Genomic DNA, 27133 nt, shown 5'->3' with positions numbered 1-27133 from the left:
CTTTGACAACTTCAGGACCTCCACTGCCAATTCAAATAAAGTTCTGTGTGTTTGAACAATGTTGAGCTACACAGGTTCAACTAACCTGAGCTAGCGTAAGATTCAGATGAGATTTAATGGCGAATAAAATAAAATAAAATGGAATAGCGATATTTTTCAGATAGTTATTATTATATGAATCTTCACCTTGAAATAAATCTCTAACAGGAAATCTATGGTGAGGAAGTAAAATGTTGTCAAATTGCACTCTACAGACACACATCATTGTGCAACACAATCAATCTGTTTACTTTAATTTCATGGCCAACAGAAAAAAGAGATAAAATATATCAAATATAAAAGATAAGAGGAAAAGTATTGAAAAATGTTGATATTTGAAAATACAGATTTATAAGAATAGAACAATAATAACCATGTTTCCCTCATGTGTAGGTTTGTTGCACTGAATTTGACTGAACCACAGAAGATAAGTGCACTTGTCAGACTTGTTGGATTGATCTCAAAACCACAAAAAGGAAACTTGATGAGTGCACCGGCCCGCTCGACCTTTTCATCATTGATAACGCCACGCCGAGCGGAGAAAGTGTGTTCATGTGTCAGTGTCAGACTGATGGGGCGAGCGGGAGAGAGACACACACAGAGGCAGACAGAAAGAGAGAGAGAGGGGGAGAGAGATCGATTCCCGGCCTCGCTCTATCAGCGCAGTGCAGCATGACCGGGGTGAGATTGGTTCAGCAAGCTCTGAAGCGTTACATCACCAGATCTTTCACCAACAGTTAGTTTGTGTTTCTGTTTTTTCCACATTTGACTCAAACATTTTGAGATTGCGCTTGACATACGACAAAAATAGGAAACAGAAAATACACAACAATGCATGGATATGAGCAGACCATTAGGACCACATACTCACCAGTGAATCGAACACCTTCAGCCCATATCTCTGAGAGCTTTCATCCAGAATACCAAAAAGAGTGTCCAGGGTGTCCTGCAGAAACTGGTGAAGGTAGAAGGACAAAAGGGAGTTTGTACAAACTGGCACAGAGCTGAAGTATCAAATTATCTTTTCAAGGTTTCAGTTTTTGAATATCCTCAGCCTGTCGACATGAAATCAAAAACGTGTGGACTGAAATCAAACCAGAAACAATCAATACTATGAATGCCAGGATAGCAGGAGCAATCCAGAGCTGAGTGCGGTCCTACTTTGACAATCTCCGAGCCATCGATCTCCTTCAGCTTAGTGAGGCTGTCGTTGATCCTTTCGGGGTGGGCTCTCCACTTCAACAGGTCCAGCATATCACCTGGAGGAAGACAAAGAGAGTGCGACACAGGGCTAAGCGAAGGAGATACAAAAAGCAGGAAGTGACCGACAGAAGACGTAAAGACACATCTCGTTTGTTTGTAAAGAAAAGCAGGATTATGAGAGCAATATGCACCTCAGATCACACAGCATCGCCACACCCTTCAATTATAGCCCAAAAACTCCACCGAATCCAAACAAATGATGACATTTTCAAGTGCAGCGGGATAAAGGAGATAAAAAGTCATTTTCCTGAGCCAGAGTCCCCAGACATATGCATGAATAAAACATAAGCCCTGAGAAGAAAGTCTTTTAGCTGTCTCCTCAGATTCTGTTCAACCTGAAGCGTGTCTTTTTGCAACTTCACGTGTGAATTTGTGTCTGTGTGTGCATGTGTTTGTGCGTTTGTTTGTACCAATCTGTCAAATGTTTTTGTTTTTTTTCAACAAAAACTCAAGCAATACCTCTATAAACAATTCACAAAAAAAAAAAAAAATCTAATGTATTCAAGAAATTAACAGCCTGTTAATAAATTGTGCCTGTAGCTTTTATGGTTATATATTCTACCAGCTACTTCATGAAGTAAAAAAACAATTCATCACTCACAGACATACTGTAGTCTGGTAAAATATTGACAGTCTGGTGAGGTTTGGGATGCATCAGTGACCCAGTAGAGAAAAACAAATGTCTCATCTAATGTTCGCTATATTTCATTTTACATTCATTGTTGGCTAATGAATTTTTTTTCACCATGAATTAGGCCAGCTAAGAAAAAAAAAAAAGACTACAAGAATATTTGTAAGCGCATTTCTGAAAACACAATGATTTGTTAGTTCATTAGTGAGATCTGCAAACTGGAGGCTATTTCTACCACCCTGCATATTCACAGGTTTATTCACACACTCTCATGGGTTAGAAATACCACTTTCTCACTTCCACAGAACCTGTCTCTTCCTCTGTGTTTTTTTTCTTTTTCTTTTTTCCTTCAACATATGGTGTTTTACCACTTTCTTTGCCTTTTGTGAAGTGATGATCACCGTCTTTGGCAGAAATACTTCTATTCCCTACTTGCCGAACTCTACAGATGCAGAGGACGACACAGCACTCGAAAGCATCGCAAAGGCTAACTCCAATTAAAAATGTGACAAACAGTTCGAGCACCGCAGCCAAACACACCTCACCGGGCGAGTGGCCAAAATGTCAATCCCTGAGTCTAGTTTACCGTTCTGTGTGAGCTTGGTGGAGCAGAGGAAGCTGGTGATCCAGAAAGACTCCTTGGTGCCTTTCAGCGTCTGGTTGTTGGACGGGAGGCTAGGCTTAGAGAACGGCAGCTTCAGGTAGCGCGAACAGTCTGCCAAGCTGGTGTTCTCCTCACACTGGAAAGAAACAGGAGAAGGAGACGCAACACATTTTTAAAAAACTGGCACAGTGGGTTAATAGGAAAAGGAAGAAGTGCTAAAGTAAGGCTGCAATCACTGTTTTAATGCCAATTTATCAAGATTACACTTGCTCAAATGTGGGTGATTTCCACAAATGTCATATATTAAATCACAGGGTTGGAGGCTGTATATCAATGGTGACTGAAACATGTAAAGCCATAAATCAACACAACACAACAGGATTAAAACTTAGTTTAAGGCTCAGGTTTAAAAGTTCAGCCTGTCGAGGTGATAACGCTGCAGAAGTTAATGATGAGACTTTTGGGATTTAATGTGCAGCCTTAATGCACAGCTGAGGCCGTTTGAGCTCCAAAGCTACCACACAGTTTGGACTGATTCTTCTGTGTCTATTTTGGGTCTGAGGAGAAACTAGGCCATGCCAGTTTCATTGAGCTTTTCAGCAACTTCCATCTGGCATTAGAATGCCCCCCCCCCCCAAACGGTGGGAACACACCAGGATACCAGAGTTTTCCTTTAAAACTGGTAGGCTCAGGTTAGGAGGGTTTTGTAAGACTAAATCTGGTGGCAACACAAGAGAACAGAGGACAATGAAAAGTGGAGGATTTGTTTTTAAAGACAGCTCAAAGAAAGTAGTAGCTGTAGTTAACAGAAGGATAAATAATCAGACTTCTGGTCACTGTTCTGCCTCGCTGCCAATGAAATGTATGAAGGCGCTCCATGCTTTTTCGTCCTCCGCAAAGCCTCAGGTTTATGCACACACCCTTTGCCTGCAGCTGAGGAAAAGCATGTAGTCTGCAATTATTCTCAATTACACCCAAGACGGTCTTGCAGAAGCTTTTAACTAGGAGATGCAGGCAGTTTTATTTGCTTTAGTCTTTTGATGTGTCAAACCCAAAATGTGTGAAAAGATGACAGTGAGTCTCTTAGTGTCTATAAAATGCAGAAAATGGACATAAAGGCCGGGCTAAATAAAGAAATAGAGACTTGCACAGGAGGTCTGCAACAACATCCGTCAGCTTTGCCTCAAAGGAAATGTGCATACAGCCAGTTGAGTAACAACTGTTTCTCACACCAGCACAAGCAAATAGACATACATCAACACTGACTTGCAGTTAAATTCAACCTCGCAGCTTGAAAATGTTGCGTAAGTGGACATCAGTCATTGGCCCGCCAGGCTGTAATGGAGTGATGCGAGCTGGCACCAAACAGTGTGACAACAGAATGACAGCATTTTGCCATTTAGAGCAAATTATTCCCATAATAATATACAGTGTGACACAAAACAGTGAGTGGGTTCACTGATGAGAATCTACAAGCTGCAATTAACCAACTGACCGGATGATAATGGATATCTGTTCTCTCTGATTGGGGAAATTCAAATTGCACTTTGGCCGTTAATATGGTGTTAAATAGGTAATAGAAGGGGTTAAGTGGACAGAAAAGCACAATGATAAAGGTCAAATAGCTTGAATTCTGATTAAAAAAAGCAGCTCATCCCCACGTTGTTGAGACCAAGACACTTTTTGTTAAATGAGTGAAAATGCATCAAAACAGTGACATTATCTCATTCTCAATCTTGGATGGCTTTACATATCCAGATGACCATTTCTGCAGCACGCTCTCAAAGCAGTGTACGTGCGTGCCCTGAAAAAGACACAGTCAATTCGATTCCATGTGGCTCAGTCTAAGTCTCGGCAGAGAGGGTATGCGGGCCTTACCTTATGGATAATGAGCTCATGGGTGCCATCTGGCAGAGTCCTGCCATCCTCCTGCATCAGAGGAACAAAGGAGTAGCCAAACAGTTTCTTCTCTCCCTTGTCTTTAGCTGTCAAACAACAACACATGGACATGGCACTGAGTCCAAAATACACAAGCACAGGCTGCAAGAAAACAAACATAACACAAAAGCTAATATAATGGCGCCAGTTCTGCTTTTCTCATCATGCAGTTTAAAATTAGTAAGTCAAAAGAGTGGAACTATCTGTAAATCATCTCTAAATGTAGGTTCCTATCTTTAACCATAAGTACTGTTGACCTCATCATGTTGGAATTTAAAGGTACTTTTGTGTGTTAGTGGTGCTATGGAGCAATGCATTAAAGACTGGGTCCTAGTTTCGTTTCTATTTTGTGCTCTACTTGCATGCACACACAGAAAAGGGCACAGGTGACGAGATGAATATTACTGCTATTGATTTCAGCACAATCAACCAGCAAAATCCAGGGAAGAAGGGTTGAAAATATTCAAAGCAACTTTGTGAGTGTTTGAGGTGGCCAACGCATTTTTATGAGAAACACCGAATACGAAATGTGTTAGCAAGAAAACTCTACAGGATACCTTTAACTTCGGAAGTCTGAAGTCTATTGTACCTGTAGCCACACCATTTAATTGTCAGGGTGTACTGAATCCCTGCCTGAGTGTACATCTATGCAACCTCAACCACTGACAAATACAAGGCAAAACATATTTTTTGTAGATGTTGTTAAAGGTACTCTAGGAGGGTCTGATTACCACTGCTGCTGTGTTTTTAAGTAGCTTTCTGAAAGCTCCGGGCATAATTTGCATTATGAACACATGTAATCTGATTTCTCTGCTGTTTTAGTGCTAATGTGCACACAGCGGGAAGTAAGAAGCGTGGTGCTAGGAAGGTTTCTATTTCCTTTCATTGCAGCACCGCTGATTAATTTAGCCGGCGTCTACCAGTCTTCTGTTTGTGTGTGTCTCTGTGTGTCTGTGTGTGTGTCGATTTTCCCGGGAGAAGCACAAGTTTGTACTGTATTAAACTTAGAAATTGGTACTCCACACCACTGCCATTTTATTTCTGTCTTCCTTTGCCGTGATTAAGCTTTTGTACCAGGGAAGTTATTGCTCACAAAACTGTACACTTTTGCTTTTTGTCGTGTCTGGCTGCCTTTGTGGAGGTTCTCAGAATCTATAAGCCTTCACACACTTTGGCACTAGGAGATTAGGAAAGATTAAGTGGTACTGTGTGAAACCCAGGTTTAGCTGAGCATGGCGGACCAGGTAGAGATTGATGGATGTTACATTCTGAAACCACTCTACCAAAGACACTATGCTATTATATAGTGCAATGTAATAGTTTGGGGGCTTGTTAGGAATTAAGGGTTTTAAATTGTAAATGTGGAAAGACTTCATGTTTTTAACATGTCTACTAAGAGAAAAAAAAAATCAGGTCCAGCTCCTCTGACAGCAGTAACAGTAAAGTTGGCTGACTACTGCAAATGATTTCATCAGTTTAAAATATCACAGAAGACATCTACCAACAATTAGCTATAATAAAACAAAGTATTGCACTGCTGACACTGACAGGTCCCTTTAGCATCATTTAGGAACAACACTGGACTCCTCGCAAACAAATTAACAATTACCGCTGCTGCATAATAACTACAGCAACAAGGCTGCATTTTAAAGCATATAAATAAAAATGAGCTTTCTGTTTTGAATTGAAAATGAGAGAGATTATATTTCTAGAGGCAGGTCGTCTCCGAGTTTGGGAGCCCTAATAGTACGTGTAATATGGTCTCCTCAGTTTGGTGTCACCACAGGCCTAATTTGGGCTCTTTAATAGGCAGCCCTTGAGTGGCAATGCTAGCACTGCCAGAGGTAATAAGGCTACTATATCTACTGCACACCGCCACACAGCCTCCCAGCCTCCCAGCTTGGCATAATAATATCAGCTTGTTATGAGAGAAGAGATTTGTCCTTCTCCCCGTAGCCCAGAAAGAGGGTGGGAGAGACTGAGAGCAATATTTTGGTCATAATTAAAGCTTTGTCTCATTAGGAGGTGAGAAGTTGGACAAACAGTCTCATTATGAAAATACTAAAAGCGCACACTTATACACTGGGACATTTTCTGTTTGGGGGTAGCAGCAGCCTTGGGGCTTGAGGCTAGATGGTAGGCAGGTTGAAGTGGGAGGAAAAGTGAAGGCTTATTGTGCATTTCCTCCCTCCACAACAGCACATCTTTACCCTCTTACTCCCCTGGATAATCAAATGAAAAGAAAAAAAGCACCTAAGGTGTTCACACCCTGGGCAGCTAGTGCGTGAAACTGTGTGAAAGCCTGGAAAATTGTGTTCACTTAACCTTTCCTGGATGAATAAAGGTTGTCCACAATCTCAGTCCTACTTACTGGAGCAGTGTCGGAACTCAAACCGGACATGTGACCCCCGGAACATGTCGACAGGGATGGGAAGCTTGATCTGCTCCGCCCAGCGGGGGCTGTTGTTGTGATACAGCACCAAGGAGTGGTACTCGTCCCCACCTGGTTCACCCGAGCCGGCGGCTACGTGACTCTGAAAGACAGATAGAGGAGAGTGAGCACAGATGGAGGAGGCGAGTGATGCGTGAGTAAGAACATGAAATGAAGAGAGGAAATGAGAAGGACATGCTCGAAGATGAGGTAAAGAAGGACACAATGAATTAATGTAATGTATAAATACAAATGTACTGAAAATTGCAGATGTACCACCACATGCCAATAAAGTGAGAATGACATGGTTCACATGAGTGTTTATGTGTGTTAGGGGGTTGCGTGCTATGTGGCGACAGAAGCAGTGGCAGCAGGGTTATATTTGAGTCTATTTTCTGTCTAAGGCCGAGGCAGCGCAGGAAACCACAGAGGCAGACTGTCACAGTGCTGCACCAAAAATGGGAAACACAGTGGAAAGACACTTAGCTCTCATCTGGGTCAGCGATATTTAAATGAAGAGCTTTGCTCCAAAATAAGACACCCACTATTAAAAAAAAAACTGAGTTAACTAAGGACTTAAATGAGGTGTTTACTATCCTTAAACATAGTGTTTAGCCCTTAAAAATTATATATTTCCCCAATGACAGTTATGGATCTTGCAAAATGGAGACATAACAACTGTGACACACAGCTGCTAAATAAAGAGAAAAAAATGTGTTGTCACCTTGAGGATCTGTCCATCGATGTCCAGCACATAAACGGTGATCTCCACGTTCCTGGCGACACTCTTCCCTCCCTTCTCAAATTCTCCTTTCTCCAGTGTGATGTAAAGGTCATTCCTCATCTCTCCTGCAGGGACAGGGAGGTAAAAGAGGCAACAAGCCATTGATTATGCATACAAGCGAGAATTAATAATGATCTCTCCGCAGCTTGACGACAATGTTTAGTGTAATGCTCCATGACAGGGTTGGCCAGCATTTACATTAGTGGCTATTTAAGATATATCTCCTGCTGACATGAAATCTTAGCCTGAGTTATAACCTTTGACAATCAGAGAATACAAGATTTAAAGATCTGCTGTAGGTAGATTGTGTAGCCAATACCCATTTTCAGCAATAAACGAGAGGCAATACACAAGCACAAACACATTACACACCTGCAGTATAACACTGTCCAACTCACAACCAACAGTTAAATAAAAAAAGGATAAAAATCAACACAGCAGAACCAGAGACGTCATCTTTTCTATTACAGACATTCTTCTTCTGTGTCCAAACATGGCACCTACATTACCCACAATGCAGCTCAACTACCAATACTTCAGTTAAAGATTCCAGGTGTTTTATCAATGATTCTGAAGAACCAGGACAAAATATCGAAGATTTCCTGCTTTTTTGATTTTGACGTGAATATTTTTTGGCCTTTTACCAAACTTTACCGAATTTGTTCCAGGTGAGTTTTCTGATGAGAGCTATTTTACCAGCGACACGACGTGTGATGTGCCCGGACACTGGACAGTATATACTGTATCTTCTGCTGGGACATTTATCCATCATCACATTTGACGTGTGACTCATTGCGTCAGATGCTTTGTACATTCACCTGTAAGTGTTGTAGACCCATCGTCTATAAACCTCAGATGTGGTCATGACAATGATCTATTATCTACACATTTACAATGAAATCCTGACAGTCTGGGTTCTCTTTCAGTGAGACTACAACATCCCTCACTTGGGTTTCATTTAGTTTGAGGGTTACATTACTGTTACTCAGTGACTCAAGTGACATCACTTAAGGCAATTTATCAGATTTCCTTCAGCTCCCTCTGGTGCCACAAAAGGCTTCACCGAACTTTTTTCACATATGCAGTAGTACGCCCAAACACTTGTAAACAGACTGTTATGAGAATCAGTGGAGTGCCCCTTTAACACACAGTGATCACATGGAAAAGAGCTATATGCAACAGGTATACAGCTATTATTACTGGTTGCCCTTATTCCTACGTGCAGATGAACAACAGGTGCAGATCTGGCTCATATACAGCATAAGCTATGAAGGAAGACAGCATAAGCATCAAGTACACAAAGAACAAATACATGTGCCAGAGACAAAGGGTGTCAGAGTTCATCCTGTAGCCACAAGGTCTCTCAACTAGTCAAAATAACTGTCAACCATAGTCAAGGACAAAACACAGACCCTTCCTTTTACATTTTATAAAAAACCTGGTCAAGTCAAGTGTGTAAACAATGAACTCAGTGTCTGGGATTCATAAAAACAAAATATATATAATTGCTGCTGAATGTGCAATGTCTGGACCACACACACATTTATTTCATTCAGTAGGGGAAGTCAAAATTGTGCAAAGTGATGTGGATAAGAAAAAGGATAGGCCTGTTTCCTCTGCAGCCAAGCCAGGGTCAGACGCATTGTGAAATAGGTTCCCTATCTAACCTCTGTGTGTGTGTGTGTGTGTGTGTGTGTGTGTGTGTGTGTGCGCACTCATCATATCTCTATCTCTAGGGTCAGCATTGATTTTCTGCTCTTAACAACAGTAACCATGGTAACACGAGGCATTCTATACACACCCATACTGTACACTTGCAGCTCACACACAAAGACTGCGGGAAGGTGGACACACAAGGGGGCAGTTTTCTGATGTACAATGGGAAAACGGGAAGTGGAAAAGGTGGACACTGAGCAGCTGGACGGAGAAAAGAGCGTGTTTGCATATGAAAAAGAAAATGAGGGGAAAGATACGCTCAGATACAAATTCAGAAAATGGAGGGAAAAAAAAGAAGGGGAGACAGTTTCCTTAGCCCAAGGGCAGACTTACACAGGCAGAAAGGGTGAGAGCACTCAGCATTAAGGGTTTGTAGTCAGACAAAGACAAAGAAAGAGACAGTGAACATAAATCTGTGTTAGTGAGGCGCTGGGGGACCCACAGTCCGTGGTTCCTCTTTATCTGTGTGACCAGACAGCACACCTCACTTATTTAAAAGAACAGCTCTTCTGTGGGCGAAAAAAAAAGTCCCCTGACGTCCAGCTCTCATAAAAGAGTGAACAGACAAAGAGTCTGAAAGCTAATTCAGACACTTTCCCTTTTACACGTTTTCCCCTGGATATGTAAATATAAACATGTACATGTTTAGTCCCTTGTTTCATCTTGCATTCGAGTGGTTGTACATTTGTTACCACGGTAACAAGACCCCATCCAGCTAAGCCTGAAGGTCTCTGCAGGGGTCTGTCATTTAGAGAAGCACCTATTTGAATGATGCCCATCTACCTGAAACAATCTTTCTGAGGGAACACTTAGGTGGAATCCAAACATCACTGCACTCACGCAATAAGTGTTACCACGGCAACTAGGAGTAGACATTATGAAGACATTATTTATTAGAGTATATAAGTTTAAAGCTCAAAAGATGCCAGCTAAAAATATTACTTTATTAATACATATTATATTGTATTATTATAAATATATGAATAGATATATTTCATATAGAAGACAAATGTAAACAAATAGGGTATGTTAAAAAAAGTAGTAGTAGTAGTTTATACATATATTATATATATATAATAGTTTATAATAGTTTTATTGGTTGGACGTTTTGGATACAGTGATTAGACTAAAAGACTTTTTCCAGTAAGAAACTGTTTTGCAGGAAGTTAAATGAAGGAAGGAAGTAAAATGAGTAGACATCCAGTAGATGAAGTCATGAGTGCTGGTGAAGTTTTTTTGTACACACTGGAGGACGGTCAGGAGGAGGAGCTGTGATGGTTGTGTGTGTGTCCCACCTGGCATGATGACATCAGAGAAGCCCAGTTTCCTGGTGATGGACACACCCCGGGTGAAGAGGACCATGTACTCCCGTCTGAGCTGCTCTATGTCCCCGTGGAGGAGCTGGAGAGCCACTGCCAGGCCTGAAATGAAATAATGGCTAAATTAAAAGGAATATCATATGCAGCAACAACATGGGCCTTTCATTTTTCATCCTTTATCCCACACCAAAGCCACATAATAAAAAGCTAAAAATACAGTATATTATAACCCCATTCCCAACACTTTCATGTATTGGTGAGTTCAGAAAAAGTATTGACAAGGGCATAATTCAAGCTTTATTATAGCTGCACGGCTATATCTGTTATATCTGCCAACAGCAACACTTGTGTATGGAGAGCAAACAGACACCCCCGCGCACATAAACAAAAAATGCAAACAGTCTGTGAGTCACCCCCAGCTCCTTTTTATTAAGAGGAAATCCTACATGAAGGCTGTCGTCTCAAATCAATATCCTTACGCAATAATGCAATAACTCCAAATGTCAGGGCAACTAAATTAAAGCGCTGGCTTGTATTCAGGGCTCAAAATGCATCTCTGTGATGTGCGTACGTGTGTGTGTGTGTGTGTGTGTGTGTGTGCGCGCGCGTGTGTCTGTCCATGCTGATGACATGGAAAAGCAGATACATAAAGAGCAGCAAGGGAACGTGCGAGAGATGAGTTGATGATTATTGTTGTGGATGTTTTTAGGAAAGCTGGCAGGAAGTGGTGAGATGGTTCAATAGCTGCGAGAGGTTTCAGTCACTGAGAATCACCAAGAGATGAGGCTTGTTTGCAAACCTGTTAGCAATGTGCCAAAGTACACTGCACTACAGAGGCAGAGAGCAGTAGGACGCAGTGAAGTTGAGAAAAAAGGCTTTAAAGTTTTCAGGCTTGATGCCAAATTGTGTATCAGAAAGAGTGTAATACCTTCTTTTTGTTGTGGTTGCTTCATTCAGTTTTGCGGAATAACAAATTAAATTACCAAAATGTCAGGTTGCTGTAAAGTTTTTTTCTTAAATTATTTCTGTGGAATAATAATTTTCTCTGGCAAAACTAACTTAATGTTGACCCAAGATGTCCTCACTGCGTTTCAGCTTTGTAGTGCAGTACACAGCTTGTGCTCTACACTTCCAAGACAGACACAACAGAAAACACAGACACAGAGGGCATAGGGGGTGACTCACACAATACAGTCCATTCCTCTGATCTAAATAATTCAAAAAAAAAATGACACACCGACCATCAACAGTTGTTCAAAGTAGCACAAGGGTCTGGTGGGGATTGAAAAGAGGGTCCCATTAAGTTCAGGGGAGATGGGTTTTTTTCTACCCGGGCATTATCTCGCCAGCCCCTTAATGTGGATCAAGCCTTTGGCATTTATACACACATAAACAAACACACACACACACACACACACACACACACACACACACACACACACACACACACACACACACACACAGGCTTTAAAAGCTACTGCAGGGCTACAATTAGGCAAACCAGCTTCATTACTATTCTGCCTGGAAGATGGAGCTGACGCTGACGAAAACACTCCCAACCTATGCTGCCCTCAGCCCACCCGGCCTGCCTCTTCACAATCTCAAAAAAAAAAAAAGAAAACAGATGCAGAGGAAAATAAAATCTCAAAAACAGAACAGTCGACTTGTCGCAGGCTCTTCTGTCACTGCCTACGCTCGCATGTGGAGGCGGGAGCTGAATTATCTACCTGACCTGACTCATGCAGAGCCAGATTCTTATGAAATCCCTTTTATGGATTACTGGGCTTCATGTAAACAAAATCACCATCTCCTCTCATCAACTCTCTCTCTCGTCTTTCGAATTCGATTATCCAGAGAGGCCCCCCCAATGACCCCGAAACATACAGGTGAAAGAAAAATGAGATGATGAACAAAGCAACTGTCTCTCCGTACAGACTCCCTCTCGCTCTCTCCATGTATTACCCAAACAACCCAGCTATCTTTATATTTTAAGGGGCAGTGCATTCATCTCTCCCCTGCTAATTGGCTGCTAATAAGAGACTTCTGGCACGCTGCCCGGTCTGTTTAAAAGGAGAACCACACAGTGAGACTACTGGAGACACACACACACAAGGGGGCACACACTCGTGGCAAAGATGAAGCACACAAACGGCACAGTGCACACATACGGTATATAAACATGTACACATATACGCACATTACGTTATCCCACTCCACTGCACACTTGTTTTAATTGCCCCCCTGACACTAAATGTAATAAATTGTGGTCTTAAAATTATGCATGGATTTCGATAACTCTTGTACGGACACTATCAGAGACATAGTGAAGAGGAGACGCTGATCTGCCTGCTAATTATGAAATATTCTCCCCAGATTGCATATTTTGGTGTTGAGGCTAGACAAGTGACGTAAGTGCTATCTCGTCTTTAATGTTGCTCTGCAGCAGAATATAATGCGCTGCAAGTGATGTTGTGGCTGTTTTGAATGTAGAGGAGGCAGGGAACTGTAAAAGGTACGGGCTATTTTAGAACAGAGAAAAAAAAAAAAAGCAAATTGCATTAGTTTCCTCGAGTATTTCTGGTTGACGTCAAACTTATCGCTCAATATTTATCTTCATAAATGTGGTCATGAAATCGGCAAGTTAAAACTTGTCACAGTCCTGTTTGAGTAAGAGCAGGTGTGTGTGTGTGTGTGTGTGTGTGTGTGTGTGTCTGTGACATGTAATTCAAGAGAGAAGAAGTTTAAAAGAGCCAATAAGAGCACAATCCTGGAAAAGTGTCAAAGCTAATAAAATTATAATTAATACATTTGGTCCAGACAGGTGAATGGGGCTCATAATACATAAATGAAAAGCTACTATCCAGCACTCCTTATCTTAAAAATTGAAATTATTACCTCTGCTCTGTGATTAAAGTATTTTTTTTTTCTTTCATTTCATAAGATCAATGTCAAATTCAGTTAAGTGGTGGAAATGTAATTTTGGAACAAAGTCGCTTGAATTATGCATGCTGGCATATTGTGACAAAGGACTCGCAGCTCTCCTCTAATGCACTTTGAAAGAGAAAGCACTGAGGCAAATCAGGCGTTCAGCTGGATCAATGTCTTTAGCTGACAGCTACTCAATAGCTAACATCCAAGTGTTTGTGATAAACTGCACGATGCAGCCAAAGACGGGAGGGAAACTCTTTATGATAATTCACTTACATGTGTTTATGATGTGTGTGCGAGTGTGTGTGTGTGTGTGTGTGTGTGTGTGTGTGTGTGTGTGTGTGTGTGTGCGTGCGGGTGTATTTGCATTGGTTGAGTGTGCATGATGCTGTCAAATAAGAGCCTGAAGCAAACGTGTACATGATGGATACATTTAGAGAAGATACTGTGAAGTGAGGCAAAATGCTGTCTTCTGTCGGTCATGTTGTTTTTTTGCCAAAAGAGTGTGATTAATTGTTTTTTTTATTCCGGAAAAAAAACAAAAAAAATCTTAATGTCATCCAACAGGCACCAGACACTGTGCAGCTTTTACAGGAGAACCACATATCCGCAGTGTCATCAGCTAAAAGTCTTTGAAGTTTGACAGCAACAATGCACCACAATATCTGTATGTGTTATCTGTTATTAAAACTGATAACACGTGTGTACTCATGTGTTCACAGCAGTGGGTAGTGGCAACAGATAAAGCTGATATACAGGAAGAATTTGAGATTAAGATTTTGCTGGAGTTCAACATGAGATTAGAAAACAGTCAAGTAAGTGGTTGCTTTATATTCCCATTTTAGAGTTATTCCTCTGCTTTATGTTTGAACAGAAATTAGTTCAGACTTTTGCCGCTTATCAGCTCAGCAATGCAAAGCGCTTTACATCTCCGCCCATTCAACAGCAACTCTGCCGTTTCAGATTTTAGCTAGATGATGCAGTTTTGTTATGAACAGCGCCGGGTATCGCAGACTGTGCTAAATGGCTTTGTGCCTTTCAGTGTAATTACTGCATCCCTTCACGCTTACGCAAGATTATTCATGATAATTTAACATACTGGAGTTGTATGCCTTCTCCTCAAGCAATTATTGGTCTTCTGAGGGAAGGTGGAAAGAGGAGCTGACTCAGTAGATCAGTCTCACAGATTCTTGACATTCCTATAATCTCTCCCGTTTGCATGCTGATAGTCCTCAAATCAATTATCAGCCTTTTCTATGTGTTTCTCTAAGAACACACGAGGGAGATATAAGAAGACAATGAACTGTTAACACACAAAATGAATATTTTCATTATGAAGATAAGAGCCTGCAGCAAGTTTGCAGCAACACTTCACAAACATATTTATGTAAATCAGCTGTGAGGCAAACTTCTGATGAACTCTTGCTGATTGCTTACTGTTGGTTGTACATTTGCCCCATTGATGCAAACAGCTGCAAACTAACCAGCACTGTATAATTCATGATTACAGTACGTCTTCTCACTTCACACTCTGTGCCCCGTTCAAGCTGCCTTCGCTGCAGATCAGAGTCTGAAGTCATAATCAGAAAGTCATCTGCGACTATCATTTTGTGCACACAAGATAATATGGTTCCTCTAACAGCAGTGATTGTGGAAAACGTTGTATAATCCACAGGAGTGATGCACAGACCTCTCTGCAGAATAAACCTCTTCATATATCTTATGACTTTTTTTTTTTTTGACGTTTGAAGAACTGAATGTTCTGATTCTCCACCAACCTGTTGCTATGGGAAACTGCTGATGCTGTTGTTCCGTATGGTGTGAATGCAGCTATTTATAAAAAAAAAAAATCATCTGAATGCATTTGCAACAGCGGGCTTCTTGCAGACACAACCACGGAATGACTACTAAAGAGGAACATCACACCAACATAAACGCTACTCAGACTGACCAGGAACTGACTATTGCATGGTAAAGGGACCGATGATGCAAGTCAGCCGCTGAGTTTGTCATCACAGCATAATTTCGTTTAAGGTTTTGTGAAAGAAATGAACCTGATTTCCACAACACAGTGAATTTACAGCTTTGGAGGTTATTCCATGATTTTAAAAACATGAAACATGACAAAAAATAACCAAAAACCAAATCACACACCGCCAAAGAGGCATCACTCAAACCCCTTGTTGTCTTCAGTTGCAAACCAAGTACAATGTGTAGATGTGAGGAAAGCACGATGGATGAAACAGATGTGGTTCTTACCAGTGTTGGAGCCAGACAGGTTGTATCTGGAATTGGCCTTTTTGATGATGTTTTCGTGGATCTGGTACCACTCACTCTCAGTGTTACACCTGAGAAAAAAAAGAGGAAATAACAGAAAATAAATCAACTTTATAGATTTCCTACTTAAAAGTGCACCGACAATTAAGTGTTGCATTTCAGTGAATTTGGGCGACTCACTGGAGACAGATTTCAAGAAGAACGGTCAAAATTGATGTAGCAGAGGCAAAGATATGTTGACTTTTAGGCCATATATATAGGTCAACCTGGAAAAACAGGGTCCTATATTTCCCATAATTCAACAAGAAGCATCCATGTCTCCAGTTTGTAACACAGGCTTTCTGCTTCGCTGAGATAACAGGGGGAGACGATAAAATACTGTTTTATCAGTAACAAATATACTGACTTCTTTTCTAAAATTGATGGAGTTGCCCTTTAAGTTATTCTTCGAGGTATTCTGCTATTCGGTTGCACTGCCCCGACTGGACCACCCGGTTGCTTGTAATGTATAAAGTGTGTGTAACATGCATGATTCATCGCATGTGTTGCTCCGACTTAAAACAAAACCTATTATTTATAGTTTTAAAAAGGGCATGTCAGGTAAAAACTAATTCTAATTTCCAATGACGTCTTGTTGGAAATCAATTCTGAAAACTCCCAGCTGAGAGTTTTAATGCTAGAACACCTGAAACCTCCCACTGAAACCTCTAACTGCTAATACTACAGATATAGAGAAAGTGGTTGTATTTTCTTCTGAGCTAAGTGTATTTGGCCAGTCGGTCTGATCCAGATATAATTTAGGTCAAACTAATGTGTCAGCGGTCTTTTCTGTCCCTGGGGGCAGTGTGTAGTCTAGGTTGGACCACAGAATACTTCCTCTGAAAAAAAAAAAAAAAAAAAAGCAACAAGCCTCTGAACCACAGCGAGAAAATGTGCAGTATCTACCTCTTTGTTTTTGCGAAATACATCTAGTGATACTGCTGTTGTTTATTTAGACTAATAGGACGAATTGCTTTTTAGCTTCATGAAGGGGAATTCTAGCACAAGGTTTTTGAGGTCTGATATATGATATCTGATATACTCTTTTGCAAGATGTGGTATTTGTTGGTATTTTGAATAAAAATTGAACTGTGGACAGTGATTCATTATGGGAAATATCCTTATTTGCTTTCTTGACGCTAGTGAGATAATAAGGTCCATATAATCCGATGGTTAGCTTAGCTTGGCATAAAGAACCCCTGTAAAAGCAGTGCGTGTAGTTTTCACACAGACTAAACTGTTAATTATTATCTTCAGAGATGATGGGATGCAGATTGTTTAACCCTTTTTCATTTTCTGCAAGAAAGCAAAATATTGAAGTATTCCTTCATTCTTTCATAATGGACCATTCCCGTGCATTATTATTCAATGTTTAGATGAAAGGATTTAGGAGTGAAGTGTTGCTTGTTTGCAGTGACTTACGCATAAACCTTGAGCAGGTGGTCATCCTTAGAGTCAGCAGTGAGGAGATCAGCGATGCTGACGACAGCACAGCCAAACGGCCGTCTGTACTGTACACTGCACAGGTTCTTCTTTTCCCCTGCTCCCATCCTCCCTGCACACACACATACACACAGACACACACAGAGAGGGATCCACAGTCAGAACAGCGGTGTTATGAAAGCCCCAGAGATTTAAAAAGCATGTAGCAGAAAAAAGAAGAAGTGTCGTTACTCCTACCTATTCTTATGATGTGTACAACGATGTAGACATCTTTTCGCAAATCACTGCTTCCCAAATCCTGACAAACAAGACAAGAAAACATACTTTAGCATCAGATTCAATCCCTGTAAACAAGCTACAGAGCACGGACTTAGCTTTTATTAGCTTTTAGTTTTCAGCATAATAGAACATGAGTTAGGTCAGCTTTACATAGGTTTAAATTGCTCTCAATCAATCTTTGTAAACATAAAGTCATGTTCACTCCTCACCACAAACAGCGTGCATTGTCTTTCTGTCTTCTCTGGCGACTTGGGCAACCCGCTCTTATTCAGCCTGACAAAGAACCTTTCACTATACAAGAGGAGAGACAGAGAGAGAGAACACTCAATGAGATGAATGGGGTCAGGAGTGATGGCTGGGTGTCATCGTAAACAGCTGCATCCAAGCCACTGCTAACAGGAGCAGAATAAAGATTAGAAACGATGTCAGAAATGTCAAATGCTGAACGGTGGGCACTGGAGGACTGGCTTCAAAGTTCAAACTTCAAGCTAAAGCCGTTTGAAATCTTGAAACAGAACATGAGGCAGGAGTAAGACAGGCTGACAGGGAGCAGGGACTGAAGGATAGAGGGAGAGAAAAAGATTGAATCACTGAACCAAATCCCTAACAAGTAAGACAGCGAGTACATCCACACGTGGCTCCTCCTTGGCCGAATAAAATATTCATTGTGTTGTTGCATATTGTGGATTCTCGCTGACACTTTTTAGCCCAGATACTGGAATGTCAGCAAAAATTGTGATGAGTTACAACAAAAAATGTCCAATTTCAGTCATGTAACTGCCAAGCCAGATGTCATAAATCTTCTGGTTGTCACAGTGCTAGACTGAGACCATTGTTAGCGAGGTGAAAAGAGAGGGAAACTGAGAAAAATTAACCTGTTAAATGCTGGTAAATGTCAAAGATACTGTACTACATGTGTAACTAAGATTATAAAATATACAGGAATAGCAATTGCACATGTAACTGCTTGGCTGGCAATGCATTTTTTGTACATTACAAGAACAAGACTAATCAGTTGTTTTGTCTGGCATTTTTTGGCATAACAGCCATGCCAATGCTCATGCATGAAAAATAAGTCTACAAGCCATGCTAACGACTCTGGGAATTACTCACCCGGCAGTGTTAGAGTGTTAGAGATAGAAACTTGAAAAACAGACAGAAAATATGACAGGAAGACAAACAGGAAGAAAGGAATAGAACATATAAATGCTGACGCACAGGCTGTACCCCTCTGTCGACAAAACTATTAGTCAACAGCCATGCTAGCAGCTCTGTGAGGCTGCTGTTAGGCATAGTAGTGCTTTGAGTTATAGCGCCACAATGACAGTGCAATGACAAACATCCTGACTTTTAGCAAGTATAATATTTACTATTCTCTGCATTTTAGTGTTCACACCTAACACAAAGTAGAGCTGAGTATTAGTTTGGCCTCATGATAGAGCTAGTTGAAAAGTCAGAGGATCACCAAAGTCTATAGGATTAATCCTCTAGGGAACATGTGTCTGCAAAATTTCATCCATCCAATAGTTGTTGAGATATTTCAGTCTGGACTTCAATGGTGGAATAGACAGACTGACATTGCCATCCCCAGAGCTATGATTCTAGCAGGCATAAAATAAGTAGCTACACTGACACAATCGGAAAAGAAAAAGGTATCTGGCTTCCTGTCTAAACAACACTGAATCATACTTTGGATATTTTGAACATACTCTATAGTGCAACTTTAAAATACAGAACTTAACAGCTTGACAATGCAGAATGAACTGTCTCGAAAAATAACAACTCTGTCTCAAATGCCCTACACCCACCCCCTTCGCACAGGCGGGAAACGAAGTGCATGTCGGGCAAAAACAGAAAGGACGGACACAGATCGCCTTTTCATTCTCTTTGTACTCCGTCCTTTCCCTCTGTCTCGCGCACACACTCAAAAAGAGGCAGCGGAGGCATCCTGCTGGGCCCGTCTCATCCTGGCTGGCGAGCTGTGGGCTAATCCAGTTAGGTGACTTTCACAGTCCACCGATAAGCAGAGAGAAAACCTTGTAATGCACCAGCGCCTGACAATGAGCCAAGTCGCTGGCACGGCTAACAGCACAAGCTACAGTAGGCCCACTCACACGAGAACAGAATTTACCCCAACAGATCCTATATGACTTGACTTCATGCTGCATGCAGCTACAATGGATTAGGATGTTTTATAATAGCCTGAGCTATTAAGAGCTCTTATTACAAGCTTAAAAGTTGTCATGTCTCTTCAGTGGTGTAAATAGGAGGCTGCTTCTTGCACTGTAATTCAGTGTTTTGTGTATGTAGGGCAGTGGGTGCTTATGTTTGAATTAATTAGGCGCCTGATTATTAATTATCCAAATGCTTATGATTTTTCATACATGTATTCTTTCAGTAAAGTTTCCCTTTTATCGACCGTATTGGAGTGAACTAGTTGAGAGCCAGTTTGATTTAAATGCGGTCGTTCCTCATTAGCTGCTCTCTGTAACTTTCCAGGCCATTTATCCGGCCATATGGAGACGGATTCCTATGCATTAGACATGAGACTTGCGCACACATTCCCGTACCCTAATTAGTGCTCTATTGTTGAAACCCCAACTACCAATTAACAGCCACTCCTGCAAACACAGACACACATACCCAGTCTCTCTCCGTCTCTCACACACCCTCCCCTGCCACCGACTCTTCTCCCTCACAGCTGCAGCGTGTTGATCACCCAAGCTAAGAGGACCAGAGTCCCCCAGCGGGATCTTATCTCCCTCTATCACCACTCGCATTAACATAACATGAATGGCCGACTTCCCTCCCCTTTGGGGCCCCATGGCGCTCACTATTCCCTTTCCTGATATCGATGATTGCATTAGGAGCCGTGCGATCACCCGGCGTGGGGGTGGAGGGGGATAGTGAGCGACTGGCACGTTAAACACTGGATAAATTAACTGCCACTGCTGCTTCCCACCCCCACCCGCAACAACCCTAATCTACCGCTAGAGGCCACGAGGAAAGGCAAGAAAATGACTTCAGAAGGAAGAAGCCAAGAAAAATTTAAGCTTAAAAGAAAGACACAAACAAACAAAGACCAGACACAGCAGAGAGATAAAGAAACAGAGAGACAAAAAAATATACAGATAGCCTCAGCTCTCCACAGACAAACACATGCACACACATCCAATACGTCCAAGTGCAGCCATCCATGGCTGACCTTGGTAGATGTGAGCCGAGGTCAGACTTGGAGGAGGGAAGTGTAAGTGTGTAAGAAGTTGTTATAAATGTGCGTGTTTGGTCTGCAATAGCCACAAAACCTACACAGAGAGCAACAGGATCATGTGTGAGCATGGTACAGTATGTCCCTGCGTGTGTGTGTGTGTATGTGTGTTTGTGTGTGTGTGTCCTGCTGAAGAGCCATTCAAGGAGTCTGAATTGAACACAAAGAAGCTGCCATGGTGCACAAGGGCTGCTGGTGTTGGCATGGTGCTGAGACAACGGGCCGGACCCCCATCTGGTCTCTGACACACACTCACACATAAACCACCGGCACTGAGGGAAGCATCGAAATGGCTCCCTGCCAGGCAGCTTGTGTAAATATGTGTGTGTGTGTGTGTGTGTGTGTGTGTGTGTGTGTGTGTGTGTGTGTGTGTGTGTGTGTGTGTGTGTATGTCTCTCTGTTTATGCGTGTGACCAGACAGTGAGAGACAACGTTGGCGAGCTGCCATTGCGAGATTTTCCTCGAAGACAACTGATGCGATTGCAACACACACACACACACACACACACACACACACACACACACACACACACACACACACACACACAAAATGGCACAATGGTTAAGGCCTTTGACTGCCTTTATCTCCCAAAACCGATAGAAAATTTGTAATTAGCTGATTTTGGAAACAAGATAAACTGTTATGAGAAAAATCGAGCTTTGTATCCGCTCATTATTATACTACATGCTGGATTCAGTTTGGATAAATGAGAATTGTGTTTGTAACGCACACTGAATGTCTGAACCTGCTGTTGTGTGACAGATGTTTTAGCTTAACAACTAAAGCCAATCTCATTATGTTTGACAGAATGTACTGTAAATCCACTTCAAATGCATGACAGAATCTAATTACTCTTACCTGGCTAAGGTACTCAATCTTTCAAAGTAGCAAGAAGATAGAGAGAGCCAGACAGCGAGAAAGAAAGAGAGAGACAGATAATGACAGTGATGGAGAGAGAAAGTGCTTCGAGTGGATCTTAATATGATACTACTGGACGCTAACTACCCACTTCAAGACAAAGTGCAGGCTCCAAATAGGAGAAAATTTCCGTTCATTATTTCAAAACCTTTTACCTTACATCAAGAGACAAGAGAGCATGTTTAAATATACTTGGCTAATTAAAAGTGCTTCTGATCCACTGATACATCCTGTGTGCATGCTTGTGTGTACACATGCAGATCTATTTGTTCAGAAAACTCCTCTTTCTCTCTCAGATAAATTGCATGATGAAAACCAAACAGCAATGGCACAATTCTTGTAAAAATAGAACCTCTTTCCTTGTGTGCCATTATTCACACAGTACTGGAGGAAACCACAGACATGAGCTAAGGAAACTTTTTTGCACAACAGTGAGATTTTCTGCCAATAATGTTGATGAATAATGAAGTGGATTTCAATGGAAGCAGAAGTGGAGTTACAGCATGCTGCACAAAATAATAAAACAACGAGTCTCATCAATGTCACCCTTGTTCTTCTGATGTGACCCTGTGGGGCGGAGAGAAGTGTCAAGCACAAGCATGACTTATCAAAAGAAGTTTCAGTGTTGCCGTGCTCATTTTTCAGCCCACTCATTTTCCTTTGCCTGACGAATCCACTTGTTTGTGACATGGAGTGGAATTTGCTTTGAACTATAAAACTGAGGAGTTTAAATACAGTCTTTTATTTGGTCGCCGCATGATCACTGGACTGTGGTGTGCGTGTCTGTGTGTGTATGCGCGTGTGTTGGTGTGCGTGCATGCATGCAAGTGATGTGAGCAGACTTCCAGGGTGATGGTCTCTTTCATGTGGATAGCATGGCCTTGCCCACTTTTATGTGTCAAAGTGCACTTTAACAACCTGCTTCATTTAATAAATCTTCATGGATACAATTAGAGCTGACTCTATAAAATGAGAAGGGGAGCTATCAGAGACATTCCCTCTCTAATGCCTGATTAGTAATCAACCCTTGTTGCATTTCTGTAGATTGAGCGCCCACATAACATGAGCAAACCCAAAAACTATGCAACCTTACGAACATACAAATAGTTTTTAGTCAAATACCATGACAGGGGGTGATAACATTTTGAATTCTAGGCACTTATTCAAAAATAATTTACATTATAGAACCACAAAAATCCTGTCTCTACCTCACCAAATGTCACAGTATAACCAAATTAAAACAATGGATCTTATTTCATTGGTAGCATACAATAGTGATGCATTTCCAATCATTATTCCTTACAATAACGGAGGGTTATTTTCTCTACCTGAGTGGCCGGTTCTCTCGCCCATCATAAATGTGGAAGAAGACTTCAAGCTCCTCTCCCAGATTGGCGCTCATCAGGCTCTTCACATGGACAAACAAGTGATGGGTGCTAGCAGCTGCAGGGGTCTCCTTCTTGCGGTGCCGATGTTCCATCTACGGAGAGGAGAGGGGAATATCAGCACTAATCTATTGGTATTCTCGGCAAGGTTAATCTGATACAGAAATTCAAATAATCAAATGAATACAAGCGATTAAAATACACATACTGTGCTGTTGTGAGGTGGATTTGGAAAGGTAAAAAAAAAAAAAAAAAACAGTGAAATCCATAAGCTGAAAATCCTGCAAGATCCTTAAACGCAGGATCAAAGCTTATCAAATACAGTTAATGCTAGAGAAAAAACAACATGTGGTTACATCTCCTCTAATACATTCAAGAGATGCTGTATTTAGTGTTGAGTTTACCAGCCAAAGATAAATAACATCCCTCTGAGACATCTCACTGTTGGGAGGAGATCTGCTGTACATTTGCATATATATTTGAAGACAGAAAAAAAACAAAAACAAAAAATAAAACAGACTATAATATAGATTTTGTTGATATAGATCGAGTTAATATAGCGTGTAATATGCCAGACTGTCGGCAGCACCAGAGGTTAAGATGTGAGAGCTCGAGATGGATTGTCTGACTGTTTCTTTGTTCCAATCTTGGTGGCAAAGAAACAAATGGGACACATGATGCTCATACTGCTGTGCATACAGATGTGGGCATAAACAAACACTTCATGCATAAATACGTGCAGATTTGTCTCTGCACTTTATAATACAAAGGCTTCCACAGAAATCGATTACAGCTCACTTACCTGGAAAAAACACATAACGTCAACATCTTACATCAACAGCTATAAAAAAACAACAAGTTTGTATTTCTCCTTATTTATTTACCTCAAGCTCAATTTATTTATTTAAATAAGTGGGCTGATTATTTTCTTAACACAAAAAGACAATGGCGTTGCAATTTGCATTCCTTTCAACTGGTTTCTTAATCTCTAGGAAATAGGAACAGAGGCAGTACGATTCACACTGAATATAAATGCAGAGAAATAGTCAAACAGTGCAGCACAAAGTCACATCTCAGTGTCTGATTTTACATTCTATATTAAGGACAATCTATATCAACAAGATCAATAAAGCCTCACAAAGCATGGTGCAGTGTTGTAAATACCACCCAGATCAACTCGCACATTACAGCTCTGTTTATGAGAGGTTCATCCTAATCTGCTGTCAACATACAAAAATACAAGGACACACACACACATACGGACACACACACACACACACACACACACACACACACACACACACACACACACACACACACACGGAGTACCAGATGGCCAGTAATGTCACTGCCAAATTTTGCTCCACATTCACTTCTGTAGTAGGATGTAAAGAGATGGGAAGAGGAGGATGAGGAGAGAGGAAAAGGAAGAGACTAAAGAAAATGCAAGGACAGAGTGCAGTACAGCATCACCACAGGAAAGCATCAGTGAGTAACAAGAGCCAAATGTACAAAGGAGAAGCTGCCACCCTGCCAATCAGCTGCTACATTATATTAATAGAACAGATTATATGTATTGAAACTAAACATGATTCTTCTTTCTAGTGAAAGTTTAGTGGCCTGCATTAGTTTCATTTTGTTTGAGTGGTGCTGCTGGAACCCTTTTCATTGGTGTAGTCAAAGGAATAGTTCAGCATTACACTTATTCTCATTATTGCTGAGAGTTAGTTGAGGAGCTCGATATCATTCTCATGTCTGTATGCTAAATATGCAGCTGGAGTTAGCGTAGCGACCCGGTTATCTTAGCTTACCATAATGATTGGAAACAGGAGAGAGCAGCTAGCCTGGCTCATACGAAAATGAACAAAATCACCAACCAGCATCTCTAAAGCTCACTAATCAACAAATGAAATCTTGCTTGTTTGACCTGGAAAAAAACTAAAAATGGCAACAATTTGCTGCTCGCTGCTAAATGTTAATGTTCGGGACCATTTCTTGGCCAGGACCAGTAAGTTTTTGGAGTCTCCGCTGGTTGCCCAATTCCCAAAAATGTCAAACTATTCCTTCAAGAAACATCAGACTTTTGTTAGCTTTAGTTAGCCGCCAAAGCCCTGCATCTGAACAAGAAAGAATCTAATTTCCAGCAGCTTTTCTGGAAAAATTTTGATATATATTCTTAATTTTTTGGGTTGATATCCAGCCATATATTCAAAACTTGTAAGACTGTGGGAAGAACCTGAGTCATTGCCATCTATTGTTGACCTTGTTGGGTTCAATAAACAACTTGGGAGCCCTGCCTCAGAAAACAACTTGGAGACAAATGAAGTCCCAGAGGCACTAATCTTTCTGCAAGGAAGTTGGACTGCTGAGGTTGAGCATTGATTTTGGCTTGGGCTCATACTACCGGTTCTGAATGGAACGAATGGCTGTAGAAAACGACAGTGATTGAAAAAAGTAATGTAAATGGCTGATTGTTCCTTGAATTAAGAATATGCTGTAGCAACTGCCTGTCAAGGCACTGATGTTGCCATGTACGTACATGCTGCCAAGAGTGCATGTCTTTGGCAAGAAATAAAGGCAATAAAAGCTTAAGCTAGAGTGTCTCAGAAGGTTGAGTCTCTGAAAGTTGATTTCCATGTTGTTGTGAAGTGTGAGATAACCAGTGACTGCCTAGAGGGTAAGAAATCATTCTAAAACACATGATATGCTTTGGATAACAGTGACTGTACTGTAAATACAAACATAAAAACACCAACATGGTCCTCTAAGACATAAACATGGTAGAACATTATAGCACAAATCATTTTACAATTGCAATATCTGTCAAAATGATGAATATGTTTTGTTTTGCCGTGACTCCTCTGCCCTATCTGAGATCCCAAAAGAAAACACTGGAGAATGATCTAACAACAAGGCACTAACACTGTTTTTTTTTTTTTACCAGATCAGTTTTTCTCTGCACAACAGGGCTGAGCTGGTTTTGACGCAGAATGACTAGGTTCTGCAAGGCCTAATTTATGCTGTGGGATTTTATTACGAGGTTATTTTCAGTGTGTCATTTCAGCTGCCCGGCGGGAGCAATGTGTGGTTATATGACAGCTTCAGCATGACTAGACACAACGGACAGACATGACAGCCTTGGAATAAGGCTGGCAGCCCTGCTGGCATCACATAATGCTGCGGGTAAGAAGGAGAGGCCAAGAGAGAGGGATAGCTGAACAGAGGGAGCATAACCATGTGTGTGCTTGCCCAACCGTCTTATCATTGCTCACTCAGTAATCTTTTCCTAAACAGCACGAAGCAGCACCAAGTGGAGGGACTGTCAAACTACAGGGAGCCGAGAAGGAGAGAGAGAGGACAAACTGAGGCCAAAGAGAAACTCTACATCCCTCTGTCAGAGTTGTCTTTCATCACTCACTTCTATATCACTATTTAAGCTTCTTTTCTTCCCTCTCTTAAGCTTGTGGGAGGGAGACCTGTGCAGGAAGGCATGTGCAGGCTTTTAAGAGTGTGTGCATCTCCTTAGTTATAACTGAAGCCACAGAGGAAATTTTACGACAGCATGTCCAGGCCCAGGCCTCAGCTATCTATCATTGCTGTCTGATCTGTCATCATTAATGAATCCATCGCTCTGGGATCTAAACTCTGGTCTGCTCTGCTCACACTCAGTACTGAACTCAATCTCTAAGGAAAAAACGGGAAGTCTGAAGTTGACTTGTCTTTACACTACAGGCAGCTTTGCCAACTGATCAGACTGATTTTTTTTTTCACTACTTCAAATGGTGTCTGTTTTCAGGGACCACTTTAATTCAGTCCTCAATCTCAACAGACAAAACTTCTCTGTGACTGTAACAGAAGGGACATAATATC

The 27133-nt window shown here is 41.3% G+C and overlaps 1 protein-coding gene across 1 annotated transcript in view; it reads right to left on the bottom strand.

The window, feature by feature from the left end:
* The window catches only part of dock4 (dedicator of cytokinesis 4), a 115196-nt gene that overhangs the window by 45339 nt on the left and 42724 nt on the right, over positions 1-27133 (bottom strand). The window contains exons 8-19 of the mRNA XM_022749424.1: positions 23207-23358; positions 17901-17982; positions 17650-17710; positions 17392-17524; positions 15913-16001; positions 10702-10827; positions 7631-7755; positions 6847-7009; positions 4416-4522; positions 2520-2673; positions 1201-1298; positions 911-994 (exon numbers count right to left, since the gene is read on the bottom strand). Of these exons, the coding sequence (XP_022605145.1) occupies positions 911-994; positions 1201-1298; positions 2520-2673; positions 4416-4522; positions 6847-7009; positions 7631-7755; positions 10702-10827; positions 15913-16001; positions 17392-17524; positions 17650-17710; positions 17901-17982; positions 23207-23358 (1374 nt within the window). The remainder of the gene's footprint in view (positions 1-910; positions 995-1200; positions 1299-2519; positions 2674-4415; positions 4523-6846; positions 7010-7630; positions 7756-10701; positions 10828-15912; positions 16002-17391; positions 17525-17649; positions 17711-17900; positions 17983-23206; positions 23359-27133) is intronic.

Source organism: Seriola dumerili, unplaced genomic scaffold (genome assembly GCF_002260705.1).
Source record: "Seriola dumerili isolate Sdu_G_001 unplaced genomic scaffold, Sdu_1.0 BDQW01000138.1, whole genome shotgun sequence".
Classification (NCBI taxonomy): Eukaryota; Metazoa; Chordata; class Actinopteri; order Carangiformes; family Carangidae; genus Seriola; species Seriola dumerili.
The sequence above is the reverse complement of the archived record's forward strand: the minus strand, read 5'-3'. Positions and strand labels throughout refer to the sequence as shown.